Consider the following 14,214-nt stretch of genomic DNA (forward strand, 5'->3'; position numbering starts at 1 on the left):
CGGCGTGACCCGCGCTTCCGGGGTGGGGTGGCGCTGCTAATATGGCGGTGCAGGCTGTGCACCTGGAGGCGGACGCCTTCCTGGTCTGCCTCAACCACGCGCTGAGCACCGAGAAGGAGGAGGTCATGGGGCTGTGCATCGGGGAGGTACCGGCCGGGCCGCGGGCAGGCGGGCCCCAGAGCCCGGGCGCTGGGTGTGCAGGAGTGTCCCCCAGCGGGTGCCTGGCCATCTCTGCTCCGCATAGGCGAGGGGCTGGATGTGTCCCCCACACCGGGGATGCCAGCCTGCCCCCCCCGATATAGACTAGGGGGTGGGGTGTCCCCTACCTCGGGGAGACCGTTCCAGTGCCTCTGCTCTTGCTAGGGAGAAGGACAGCCACTACCGTTAGAACTAATACGCCCTGCTGGAGCGGGGGCCTAACCACATTCCCCCTCTCTAGGAGAAAGGTCTGTGTGTGTATGGGGTGCTTGTTAGTAGTACCGTGCCATCCCCCCCAAAAGGATCTGTGTATGTGTCCAGAGGTCCTGCTGCCCCAGTGTAGGACTCTGAGATTTAGGGACAAGGGGCTCTTTATCTGTTGGGGTGGGGGGGCTGTAATTTACTGGTTGGGGGACAACATGGACTTGTTAGTGGGGGATGACCCAATGCTAACTGATAAGGTGTGTATTTTCTGGGTGCAGCATTGACTAGTGTTTGCTTGAGAGTACCAGCATTAATTCAGGGTTGGGGGATGTGCAGAGTCTAGCCAATAAGAGACCATTTCTTCATGTACCAAGTCAAAGCAGCAGGTGAGTGTCTGGCCTGCAGGAAAGGGCTGTGTGTTTTGACTTGATAAGTAGGCTTCTTTTTTGAGAGAGTGGATGTTGGGTAGGCTTTTCATGCCCTGATTGACCCTAAAAGTGAAATATGCATAAAAACATGTAATTAAGTTACATCTTTACACAAAAATAAACTTGCTAAATTCTAGCTTCACCGGTGAACCTGATCCTCAGGGAACTGAAGAAATAATAGCAATGACCAAAGCTGGCATAGTTTAGACATGTTCTGCTTAAGCATTTCTTGCACAGCTCTGGTAATAATGTGCCTCACTCTTGCTCTGGAGCCTACATCTGGCTACTCTCGTCTTGGCTGTCTTTTCAGTAGTCAGCCACTTGTGCCAATTCAGCTGTGAGATTGGTGTGACACCCTAAGCTCATGGCTTCAAGAATTTTAAATTCCTGGTTTCAGAAGTGAAAACCTAGAATAAGTAATCCACTGAAAAACCTATCCCTATGTTTTAAGAGATCTAAGCTGGAAAGCATGCTTTTTTAGTAAAGACGTGATAGCACTCTCATTGAGAAGTTGGTTCACTGAGAGAGATGAGTGATTCTTGCTCTCTCATTTATTATTAGGTCGACACCAGCAGAATTGTTCATATTCATTCTGTGATTATCCTGCGCCGTTCAGATAAGAGGAAGGATCGAGTGGAGATTTCTCCGGAGCAGCTTTCAGCTGCTTCTACTGAAGCAGAGATATCCTTTTATAGAGACTAGCCAGAAAGGGCTGTGTTCAGTAGGAAGCTTTATCAACAAGGTTTCTAAACCTCAAACCCGTATGGTTTCAGTACCACCCTTGGTTTATTGTAGTTAATATAAAGATGCCTACCACCTTTTCACATACTCTGCCTGGGAGGCTGTGCTACAGCTCTCCACTGCTGCAGTCTCTTTCCACACTTTTTGAATTATGTGATGGAACCATATTGTAATTACCCATTGTTCTTGATCACTTGGTTTTGTCAGAAATATATTCAATGCTTCAGTTTTTAATATGGGTAGAGAAGATCATAGAAGATAAGGATTGGAAGAGATCTCAGGAGGTCATCTGCTCCAACCTCCTGCTCAAAGCAGGACCGACTTCAACTAAATCATCCCAGCCAGGGCTTTGTCAAGCTGGGCCTTAAAACCTCTAAGGATGGAAATTCCAACATCTCCCTAGGTAACCCATTCCAGTCCTTCACCACCCTCCTAGTGAAATAGTTTTTCCTAATATCCGACCTAGACCTCCCCCACTGCAACTTGAGACCATTGCTCCTTGTTCTGTCGTCTGGCACCACTGAACAGCCTAGCTCCATCCTCTTTGGAACTCCCTTCAGGCAGTGGAAGGCTGCTATCAAATCCCCCCCCTCATTCTTCTCTTCTTCAGACTAAATAAGCCCAGTTCCCTCAGCCTCTCCTCATAAGTCATGTGTCCCAGCCCCCTAATCATTTTTGTTGCCCTGTGCTGGATCGTGTCCAATTTGTCCACATCCTTTCTGTAGTGGGGGGGCCCAAAACTGGACACAGTATTCCAGATGAGGCCTCACCAGTGCCAAATAGAGGAGAGAATGTTTAGACTAACACCCAAAGTATTATAACTAATCCCTGGAGTTCTAGTTTAAGATTGCCTTTGTATTTTGAAGAAAGCTCACCTTTCACTTTTAGAATTGGCAAATGCAGCAAGAAAACTTCGTAGCAAATGAAAGGTTAATAGGCTTGTGTTTTCAGGTTTGGTGTATTTGAAAAGCCCTTTTTACATGTAATCTTTTTAACGGCAAGAGTCGGATTCTTTGGGTAGCTTACTAGCAATTGTTGTCATGCATTTCTATGTACAAATGCACATTGCTTCTGTTCAAGGAAGTGTTACATCTGTGAGGATGTGGCTACGAGGAAGACTGTTTCAACACACACCATCACCTGTCATTCTTCCCTTTAATGTACTAATATCAAATTATCCCTTGAGGGCCATGTTTGGATTCTGCCCCGTGGTTATTATTTAACTTGCACAAGGGACATATAGTCTCTTCTGCTCTATCACTGTTTTGAAAGTACCTTGACTGACACACAGATTGGCTGAGATTACAGGACGTCCCATGAGGGTTGTGGGCTGGTATCATTCTCATCCACACATAACTGTATGGCCGTCTCATGTGGGTAAGAAGTATCTCAGCCCAGAGCTTCATATGGACATGTGCTTCATTGTGAACAATACCACTTTGACCAATTTTTTTTGTTAAAGTGATACTGTTGAAGTTTTTAATCCCACATTTTTCCCTACCTTCAAATTATCTAAAATGGGAAGTCCTCTGGATTCCTAAAGTAGGCAAAGTCTGTTTCTAGGTGTTTTTCAAGACAGCAAGTTCAGAGCTGTAATCAGAAACACAAGGAACAGAAGGAGATACTCAAAGCTCTTTGGATGTCTTTATTTTTTCTAGTTGTACAGTAGAACATCAGAGTTATGAATGCCTCGGGAATGGAGGTTGTTCTTAAATCTGAAATGTTCATAACTCTGAACAAATGTTTATGGTTCTTTCAAAAGTTTACAACTAAACATTGACTTAATACAGCTTTGAAACAGTACTATGCAGAAGAAATATGCTCTATCTTTTTTAGTAGTTTACGTTTAACACAATACTGTACTGTATTTGCTTTTTTTTTTGCGCACCCGGGGGGGCTCTGCTACTGCCTGATTGTGTAACTTCCAGTTCCAAATGAAGTGTGTGATTGACTGGTCTGTTGTTCCTAACTCTGAGGTTCTACTGTACATGGATGTGTATGCTATAACAAGAGAACAATGCTTCTTCAAAAGAGCTGTTGAAATCTGCTTGGGTGTCTGGTCATTGCTTTGATCTGCCTGTCTGGATACATGTTATACTCCCCGGGGAAAATCTCTGCTACTGCGCGTGTGCATAATTATGAGCCATGCATATTTTTAATTTTCGGCAGAAGCTTTTTTTCTGCACAAAAATGTTGCTACATTTCCACTTTGCCCACCAGAGGGCACTGTGGTGATAGAACACAGCAGCAGCAGCTCCCGGCCATCTAGGGCAGAGAAAGAGCCTGCCTTCTTCGCAGCACCTGTCGGCCCAGGTTAGGAGACGGGCTATGGGGAGACAGACAGCATGGGGGTGCTGGAGGGGTCAGACGGGCTCATAAGGGCTAGTTGGGGAGGACAGACTGGGGAAGAGGCAGAATGGGAGTGGAGGCACAGGGAGGAGAGAGGTGCAGGGCCACATGGTGATGGGGGAGGGGGTGCAGAGCCACATAAGGACAGAGGGTGGCTTAGTGGGGGCACAGACACATGGAGATGGGGGTGTGCAGAGACACATAGGGACGGGGTGGTTGGGTGGGGGCACAGAGACACATGGGGATGGGGGAGGGTGTGCAGGGCCACATGAGGATGGAGGTGAGTGGGTGTCTGAGTGGGAGTGGAGGGACACATGCACAAGAGGTGCAAGGATACATGGGGTGCAGGAACACATAGGGACGGGGCAGATGTGCCTGACTGAATGGAAGCGGCTAGTGGTCAGCCAGGGTCTGCATGGGGGAAGCTCCCTAACAATCCCTCCCGCCTCCCATACTTTTCCCACCCATACCCAACAACCCTCCAAGTTCACACCCAGGCTCCTTCCCAGCAATTTACTTCCCTCTCCCTCAGCTCCTCCATTACCCCTGACTCCCACAGGCCTGTTCACTGCTTCTGAGGGGTGTGGGAAATACGGTTCTGTATTGTAGTTTAAATGAATTATTACTCAGAATTCTGTATTAATATGCCTAGTAAGGAATCTATTTGTCAAAAAACATTTCCTGAATCTTTTTTGTTGTCTGTATTGTTACAGACATACTTGCTGACAGGTATTTTGAAATAAATGACCAAAAATAATTGAAACTGGTGTAATTATATTGTGTTATTTTGACAAATAAAATATGCAGAATTGTGCAGAATTTTTAATTTTTTACAGCATTTTTAATTTTTTGGCACAGAATTCCCCCAGGGGTAATGTTATCAGGCTGACTTTTTACTTCATTATTTCATATTGCATATTTTATATATAGGATTTTAAAGATAGAACATTAGCATTTTAGCCTTGTTTTGTGTTAGATCGTTACTGGAAACTTTTAAATATTCCTTTAAAGCTGGCTATTTTTTGGACATGGAGAGCTATTCTTTTTAAAATACCTCCCCCCAAAAAATCATTTGACTAGAATGAAAATAAAGACTATTATCTGGAAAGATGGCAAGTCTTTGCCTGGTGTTTCAGGTGATGGGCACAGTCCTTCACTGCTTAGCAGCAGCCTGTTTATTTTGTTTTCATTCACACCTGCAGATGTTCGCACTCAAGCCATGTATCAGATGATGGACCAGGGCTTTGTGGGGCTCATCTTCTCCTGTTTCATTGAGGACAAGAACACAAAGGTAGGCAACTTGCAAATGGAGAGAAACCCTTCATATGCCAGTTTGAAGCTTCAGCTTTGATGCAGAGGTGAAGTCTTACGTTTAACTCTGAATGGTATCTGAAATAAGGGTTCACTCTGGAGTTGGGTCAGGGGCCTGCTGGAATGTAATCAATGTAAATGCAGCACAGATGTAAATTAATCTCCAGGCTGGTTTGGTCACAATGCTACAGTTGAATGTGGTTAGAGAAGATGCTCTGGAGGAAGCAAACTTGTGTTTAGCTCCAATTTATAATTGTCAAATGTAGCAAGAAAACTTGATGGGAAATGATAGTTTTCAGGGTTGGTGCATTTGAAAATTCCCCCAGTAGAATTCTGCAGCCTATAGATTGTTTCGTAGCTCTGGTCCCAGAGCTCAAACACCAGCAGACAGAATGGTGTGCATCAAAAAGTAACTTACTGCACCACAATAACACATTCCATTCAGTATAGACTTTTTTTTGTCCTGTCTTTCAGGCCTGTTGTGTCTAATTAGTTCAGAGTGTCTTGTCTAACATCATTGTCCCCTGTGAGAGGCTAACAGTTGGGATGAACTGGGAATGAAATGTTGCCTTTGACCAGGTTTTCCAGGTTTTTGTTGATTTAATCAGATGGTTCTGATTTAAGAGTTTTCATATGATAGTTAATATAGTCTGTAGTGCAGGGATTCTCAAACCGGGGGTTGGGACCCTTCAGGGGGTTGCGAGGTTATTACATGGGGGGTCGCGAGCTGTCAGCCTCCACCCCAAACCTCGCTTTGCCTCCAGCATTTATAATGGTGTTAAATATATAAAAAAGTGTTTTTAATTTATAAGGGGGGGGTTGCACTCAGAGGCTTGCTATGTGAAAGGGGTGACCAGTACAAAAGTTTGAGAACCACTGCGTGAGTGTCTCAGTATTTGCTTATTAAGAATTTTTCATTCCTCCTCCCTCACCAAAAAGTGGTACATTTGAACCCTCAGGGAAAGTATTATTTGAAAGTTTGGATTTCAAGTGAGCTCTCATTGCCCATAGTCTGATGTTTATCTCTCCTGATTCTTTTAGACGGGCCGGATACTCTACACCTGTTTCCAGTCAATTCAGGCTCAGAAGAGCTCAGAGTAAGTACTGTCTGAAAAGCTTCTTAACATTCATCTCACAGGAGAGAAATGATCAGTCCCTTCTGTCTCCTTTTAATTGTCAGCTTTCCTTGGTAACTTAAATGAGTAGTACTATTATTGTTTGATCATCTGAACATAGAACTAAATGTTGTGTCAATCCCAGTAATTATGGAAGCGTAAAGGAGGTCTCATTTCCGCTTGAAAGTGGACAAATTTCTAAAGGGGAATCTAAGCCATAGGAGCCTTAGTGTTCGTACGCTTATCGGGCTTTCGCCAATGCTGACTTCCTAGTTACTCTCTTTTCCCATTCCTAAACTGGGTAATGAGTACCATTACAAACTGCTTCTCGAATGTCAGTCAGCACGAGCAAGCCTGCCCGGCAGCAAAGCTATGGTGATGTCACTGTTGGGCAAGCCGTTACTGCTGTATGGAATATATGACTGTCTAAAGCAGCAGACCACAAGGTATGATAACTTGCACGTGATCATCTTGCAGGTATGAGAGGATTGAAATTCCTATTCATGTTGTTCCCCATGACACCATTGGCAAAGTGTGCCTGGAATCGGCGGTGGAGCTGCCCAAGATCTTGTGCCAGGAGGAGCAAGATGCATACAGGAGAATTCACAGGTAGGGGGAGTCAGGGTCCCACAGCACCAGAGGGTCTAGTTGATGACAATAGCTTTTAAAGTTAATATACTTGACCCTCATAGTCCTTTATCCTGAGCAGAGCACAAGTGTAGAAAGAAATAAAGGGGTAGCTACACCTAGTATCATGAGGGGCCTTGAAGCTATCTTTCAGTCCTAAAGTTCTGCTCTTTATCCTATGTGTTTATATGTCTGGTTAATGACTCCTGCTCCCTGAGGTGCCTCTGCAGGGGCACTAGTTTCAAAAAATTCTTCCAAAGTTTTCATCTGTAAGCCTGACAAGACTGCAAATCCTTGCTTAGTGGAATGTATCTCAGGCCCCACTCCCAGAGATGGAGAGGCTACAGCTAGCAACTCTTCTACTAGCCTAGAAAAGGGTAAGGGGCCTGCATAGTATGACAGTGATGCTAATACTAAGGCAACTGCATGAGCCTCTCATGATCATGGTTATCCAAGTGTGATAGGAGTGAAAATGGCTGATCAAAAGGGAAGGTATTTGAGAAATAAGACCAAATGCTAGTAGGATTACCACCCTCCTGTCATAAGCCTCTGTCTGTGGAGTTCAACATGGAGAATGCATGATACTCTATTATAATACATGGTTTGATGCGGTGTGATCAATGCAGTGGAACTCCCATTAAGTAAGGGTGAGTAGTTCCAAAGTGCCTGTGGTTTTACACTCTTGTAGGTGGCTGTCTTCAGTAATTCAGGTTCACCTAATATTCACCTAATATGCTGTCTTGTCACCAGCTGTGTTCTGTTCTTTCCCTTAGCCTCACCCATCTAGATTCTGTAACCAAGATTCACAATGGCTCAGGTAAGGGTTCCTCTTCTGGGAATAAGGATGCTGGACTGTGAGTTGAAATATGAGTCACCTTGTGGTCTTGAAAAATGGTAATTTTTGGTCAGTCTATAGAGGGCAGTAGACCACAATGTAGACACACGGTGATACACTTGGAGATGTTCAGCATTGAGCCAGCCTGTGAACAGGTTACTTCACCCAAGTTCAGCACTATGTTTTGATCTTGCCATGTAGTTTGTCTTGCTCCGCAGCTTGGCTGACATTCAAACTTGTCCGTTCTTATATTGGGGGCTAGGGGAGTTCAGTAGTGAATCAAATTATTCGTTACATTTCTGGTGTTTGGAGGGGTGGGGGCAACTGACTTCTAATGTGGGCTAAATCACAAATGGAATGAACTGGATGGCCTCCTTCAGTTTATCCATTTGGTTTTAAACCATTATAGAACTGGACTTGGTGTTGGAACAGCACAGGGTACTGTAGTATGGATGCATCTTAAAGATTACTCCTGGGGGAATTCATGGCCCCCGCAGATTTATTAGCTTCCCCTCAGAAAAATGACTTTCTGACGGGAAACATAAGAAGAGGATGCAAAGGGAAGCCACAAGAGCGGTCATGAGCCCCTCTCCAGCAGTTCAGGTGCATTATTTCAGGGGCCCGGAGCAGCTGGTGGAGAGGTAAATCACTGCTGAGCCCCAGGCCCCCTTCTCTACCCCCCCCCTTCCGCTGAGCCCCAATCACCTTCACCTGGACCTCCCTGCAGAGTCCCATTGCGCTTGTACATGGAAGCCCCCATTGACCCCTGTGCATCCAGATCTTCTCCGCATCTGGCCCCCACACTGAGCTGCCCACACCCAGAATGCTCCACACAGAACTCGATCATCCCACACTAAGTCTCTTCACGACTGAGCCTGCCAGCCCATACCTGATGTGCCTGGTGCGGAGGGGGAGGGCCCCAGGATGTTTCTGGGTCAGGCCCGGCCCTTGCGCTGTGTCAAGGTTGGGTGCAGCCTCACCACCGAGTCCGTACCCCTTGGTGGGGGGGAGAGGACGGGGCTGCAGGGAGATCTCCCACCTCCATGTAGCCAGTGGTCTGTGCTCCAGGATAGCAGTGGGGAGCCTCCATATTTATTTATTGACAAATTTTGCAGAATTTTCAAATACTGGATGCAGAATTTATATTTTTTTGGCGCAGAATTTCCTCAGGGGTAATCTTAGAGCTGTGCTGGTCCAGAATTAAAATCAGGGTAAAGGGGGCCAATCCATATTCCTGTGGATACCTACTGGTGCTTCCGCATGTGAGGTACACCAACGTAGACTGCTGTGTGGTCACACATCACTGAGGGGAACTAGGTCTTATTAGTTCCATAGCATTTAACTTTGATTTTCATAGGATGGAGTGTTGTTCTACCACAAGAGTGGCCAATGCTATGTCTAACTTTCAGTGTAAAATATGTTTTCATTATATAAGATACTCTTTCCCCTATTGACTATGAATAAGACTACGTTTTCGTCATGGTAAAAAGTCATGTAGTAAAAGTCACGGACAGGTCACGGGCAGTAAACAAAAATTCACAGCCTGTGACCTGTCCATGAGTTGTACTATATATCCCTGACTAAATCTTGGGGAGGGGGTTGGCCCGGGAGTGCCGCGGGTGCTTGGGGGGAGGAAGGGGTCCCCGGCGGGCGCTGCGGGTGTCAGGGAGGGGGACAGTAGCTGGGGGGAGGGGGGAGGGATCCCACTGGTGCTGGGAGGGTGGTTGGTGGAGCTGCAGGCTCCCTACCCGGCTCCATGCCTCCCCAGAAGCAGCGACATCTTTCAGCTCTTGCGGAGGTATGTCCAGGCAGCTCTGCACACTGCCTCCTCCCTGAGCGCCGGCTCCACAGCTCCCATTGGCCGGGAACTACGGCCAATGGGAGCTGCGGGCGTAGTACCTGCAGGCGGAGGCAGTGCGCAGAGCCCCCTGGCTGTGCCTCCCTGGGGAGACCCCCGAAGCAAGTGCTGCCTGGAGCCTTCACCCCCTCCTGCACCCCAGCCCTGAGCCCCCCACCCAAACTCCTGCTGCTATTGGCGGGGGGGGGGAGGGGGTGGCTGCTGCAGAAGTCACAGAATCCGTGACCTCCGTGACAAACCCGCAGCCTTAACTATGAAAAACAATCAGTCTACACTAGGCCTGTTTACATGTCAATTTTTATTGTATGTCCCCAAAGGGCATCTAAAACTCAGGTTTAAATAATTTTTATAAGTATTCTCCCCTCCTCCCCCTCGGACTTGTAGCTGTTGTTTAACCCTTTCCTGTGAGGATCCATGATGTCTCAATGTGAAATATTGTTGTGAAACCTTTCTGCTTAAGCTTTGCAATTCTGCAGCCTGGTGAGAGATTCTTCCTCCTGCACTGACATGTTGTTTTGTGTCTTTTCCAGTGTTCACCAAGAATCTCTGCAGCCAGATGTCTGCTATCAGTGGTCCCCTCCTGCAGTGGCTGGAGGACAGACTGGAGCAGAATAAACAGCGGGTGCAGGAACTGCAGCGGGAGAAAGAGGAGCTCATGGAAGAACTAGCTGCCCTGGAGTGAAGAGGAAACCCCAGACCTTTTTTTTTTTTTTTTTTTTTTTGGATTGGACAGGAGTGACATGTGCCTGATGTGTGGTCTGTCTTGCCTTTCTATGAAGATGCTACTTGTTCCTCTCATCTCGCTTCATGTGACAGCTCCCAAGAACGCTTCCACAAGATGACCAAGGGCTCACATCTGTCTCCAGCTAGATTGGAAAGCCTTGTGCTGCCTGTGTGAAAAGTCCACTCTGGGTGCACAAAGGAGCAATCCAGCACCACCCTAACTAGGGTGATTCAGCAGCACACTCTTGGGAAGAGACCATAGCTCTAGGAGGGGGATACCTAGTGAATTTATTTGGTTCCCCTCTCCCCTGTTGTTCAACACACATCTTTTTCCTATATATATATATTGCTGGGAGCCTGGAACCAGAGGATCATGGGTGGGGTAATAGCTGCATTTCTACAGTAATCACAACTTCTCTGTTGTAGCAAATAAATCAAGCAACTCGCTAGTCATGGTCAGAGAAGGGTGGGGGGGGAGGGTGCTATGCCCTTGACACTGCCAATTTTGCCTCCTTTCGGTAGCTCCAGTTGACAGGTAGTGGCTTGATGTCCAGTAACTTTCTGGATTACTGATTGCATACTCTTGCACGTGTGGTAGGGTGGGGGTAGATGCGGCCAAGATGAAGGGGGCTTAAGGTTTATGCCTCCTGTATTTCAAACCAAATAAAGAAGGGCAATTTGAGAGTGGAAATGAGTTGGATGCTGCACCAAACACAGTGCGAGTGCTGCAGTTTGAGTGTTCGGTTTCCTTCATCGTCTCTCACTGTAGTTGTACACTGGTCACTGAGCTGCTTCCCACTGTTGAACTGGACTGGATGGGTGACATTGTTTTACAGAGAGGAGTATGGGGGGGGGAGAGCAGCTGTGATAGATGATGAAAACTTTTCCTTCCTGTGTCCTGAGATCCATTGCAAAGGTTTATTTGCAGTAGTTATTTTCAACTTCAGTGTTAAATTACCCTTTGCATTTTCCTCCTCAGTGGGTTTTCAAGCAGGGTTTACCATCCGCCACCAGCTGCATAAATATCTACCATTACTGAGGGGAAGCCTGTATCAAGGGCTCTTGCATATCCCAGAGTGATTTGGAGACCAACTGCATATTTAAAAGCTTTCTGTTAAAACTCCTTGTATTTCTGGTTGTTAAATTGAAACCATTAGCTGCTCAGAAAAAATAGTATTCACATTTCAAAAAACATAAACTGCACATAATACAGGGGCCCTCCTGCTGCATATAGCACTCGCTCTGGGTCTTTGGCAGCATGTCGGAGCGAGTGAAGGACTCGCTGCCAAAGTGCTGCTGAAGGCCTGGTAGGGAACCGCCCAGTGAGTACAAGCCCCCTGTCCCCCGTCCCCCCCCATCTGACCCCCACCCACGTCCTGCCCCCCTCAGAACCTGCAACCCATCAACTCCCCCCCCCCCCCCCCGCTCCTTGTCCCCTGACCACCCCCTCCCGAGACTGCCCACCCTAACTGCCCCCCAGGATTACCCCACCCACAGTGCTGGGCCACTCAGGTAAAGTCTTTTTAAAAAGGACATGATAAAAGCAATGGGAGGTCTTCATAAAACAGGATTTAACAGGGATCCATTTGCCATCGTAGTATAGATCAATAGAAACAATCCTGTGAAAGCTTAAGCGCCAAATCCTCTTGTGATTGGATAAACACAAGTTAAGTGAGGCATGAAGTCTGTTTTTTCAGAAGAACCTTACATCACACTCTGGTATGAAGTAGGAGATGTTTTATTATTAATATTATCCTGCCCCATGATCTAGAATTTAGTTTGTACTTGCCTGCAAAAATTGATTAGGAATTGTCAGGAATTTATAGCAGCTACTCGGTTGAAAATAATTCCTCATTGACGTGGTTTTGACATGCTGAGTGCCTTGGCATTTCAGGGAGGAGAATCACAATAAACATCCTCCAAAGGCTTTCAAGACTTTGCTTAGTCTGTCCTCTGAGCCCAAGAGCCTCTCAAACCAGAGAATGAGTTTGTGCCTGCACGTCTCTAATGGAGGGATTATAAATAAGGCTGCGTGTCTGTCACAGAGGTCACAGATTCCATGACTTTCTGTGATCTCCGTGACTTCCGCAGCGGTCACTGCGGCTGTCTCCGGGGCTGCCTGAGCAGATCAGGCAGCCCTTGGGCTAGCAGCACCAGCCACTGCTGAGTCAGTTTGGGTGTGGGAAGGGGTTGGGGTAGGGACTTGAGGTGTGGGGTGGCGCTTACCTTGGGGTTGGGGGGCTCCCCGGAAGTGGCCAGCATTTCCTTGCAGCTCCTAGGCGGAGGGACAAGGGGGCTCTTCGCGCTGTCCATGCTCCCCAGCTCTGCCCCCACAGCTCCCATTGGCTGCGGTTCCCGGCCAATGGGAGCTGCGGAATTGGAGCTCGTGGTGGGGGCAGCACGGGGAGCCCCCCCACCCTTCCCTTATGCTAGGAGCTGCAGGAACACACAGCGCCTGGTAGGGAGCCCCACCAACCCTGCTAGCCCCACCAACCCTTCTCAAGCACCAGCAGGCATCCCAGGCTGCGCGCCGTGCCCCCCTGCCGTCTTCTTCCCAGCAACAGCGCGGGTCCTGGGCCACCCCCTCCCAGCACCTGTGGCACCCACAGACCCTCCCCAAGAGCACCCTCAGCCTGAGTTTTAGTTAGGGGTATATAGTACAAGTCATGGACATATCACGGGCCATGAATTTTTGTTTACTGACCGTGACCTGTCCATGACTTTTACTAAAAATACCCGTGACTAAAATATAGCCTTAATTATAAATCAAGACACAGCTTTGTGGGTACAATGTGGTGCGAATGATCTAATTGTGAACCACCTACTTCCTGTATTTTCAGTTTAGTTTGAATCAGCAGATGGAGTTTTTTCACTAGCTGGCGTTTGGTAGGAGCCATGAATGCTTCAGTCAATGGGACTAGCTTCCTACCTTGTTGAAGCCTGACCAGGTTATCTCTGCTATACCCCTTCTATGCTACTTCATTAGTCATGAGTAAACCAATCACTAAGCTATACTACTGGAGTGGGATGCTGAAATGCAGCTTCTGGTAACTTGCCACTAATTTCATGATTGTCCACATGTGCTAGAATGCTTTACACTTGCATGGTAACTACTGTGGGTGAGTGTTTTACAAACACTAATAGTGAGCTGCAAAAGATTTTTTAAAATTTGAATTTATGGTCTGGTGTGTGCATTTATTTAATGATACAAATGCAAGGTCAAGGCCTCCTTTATCCAAAATGTCATTGAATTTAAATTGGTGTTAAAAACAAATTCAAAGGCCCAGATCCTCAAGTACTGTAAATCCGTGTAGCTCCATTAACGCACTCCCTGATGAGGAAATGGCCCAGTGAGTTTGAACAGTGTGAGAGGGAAGAGACTTGTAATCAGTCAGGTTTCCCTCCCTTGGGGATTCTGTCTCCGTTGTAGTGGCTCTCCAATCATGCTCTTCCAGCCTGGCCCCCGTCTGGATTTTTAATATAAGGCAGTGGTGTGGTGTAATGATTTTTTTTTTAAATGGGTAAACTAACCTCCATACTCACCAAATGAGAAGTAAACTCTGTTTACCCTAGTTTATCCTTGACCATGCTACTGCTATAAGGGCTTGTCTATATGGACAGTGCAGCAAGCTGGGATGTAAATCGATCTGGCACCAGCCTGCTGCGCACTGACTGTCCCTGTGCCCCTACTGCTCTGCACTAGGAGTTCCCTAGCACACTTTGATCTACCCCGCTTAGAGATGGGAGTAGGGCAGCGTACACAAGGGGACCTTTTAGTGTGCAGTAGTGGGATCCACACACACAGTTAGTGTGTGGCAAATTTGC

The 14,214-nt window shown here is 47.0% G+C and overlaps 1 protein-coding gene across 2 annotated transcripts; it reads left to right on the forward strand.

Moving 5' to 3' along the window:
- Positions 1-6: 6 nt before the first annotated feature.
- BRCC3 (BRCA1/BRCA2-containing complex subunit 3) lies at positions 7-12,316 on the forward strand. 2 transcript variants are annotated; one of them, XM_008170825.4, is made up of 8 exons: positions 7-146; positions 1,392-1,511; positions 2,861-2,948; positions 5,123-5,211; positions 6,273-6,328; positions 6,824-6,955; positions 7,747-7,790; positions 10,197-12,316. In XM_008170825.4, exons 1-8 carry the CDS (start codon positions 42-44, stop codon positions 10,346-10,348), a joined length of 786 nt encoding a protein of 261 aa, XP_008169047.1. In that variant the 5' UTR covers positions 7-41; the 3' UTR covers positions 10,349-12,316. The 2 variants fall into 2 exon arrangements, with proteins under 2 accessions (XP_008169047.1, XP_042714676.1); XM_042858742.2 differs by lacking the exon at positions 7,747-7,790.
- The last annotated feature ends 1,898 nt before the right edge of the window (positions 12,317-14,214 follow it).

This window comes from Chrysemys picta, chromosome 9 (assembly GCF_011386835.1).
Source record: "Chrysemys picta bellii isolate R12L10 chromosome 9, ASM1138683v2, whole genome shotgun sequence".
NCBI lineage: Eukaryota > Metazoa > Chordata > Testudines > Emydidae > Chrysemys > Chrysemys picta.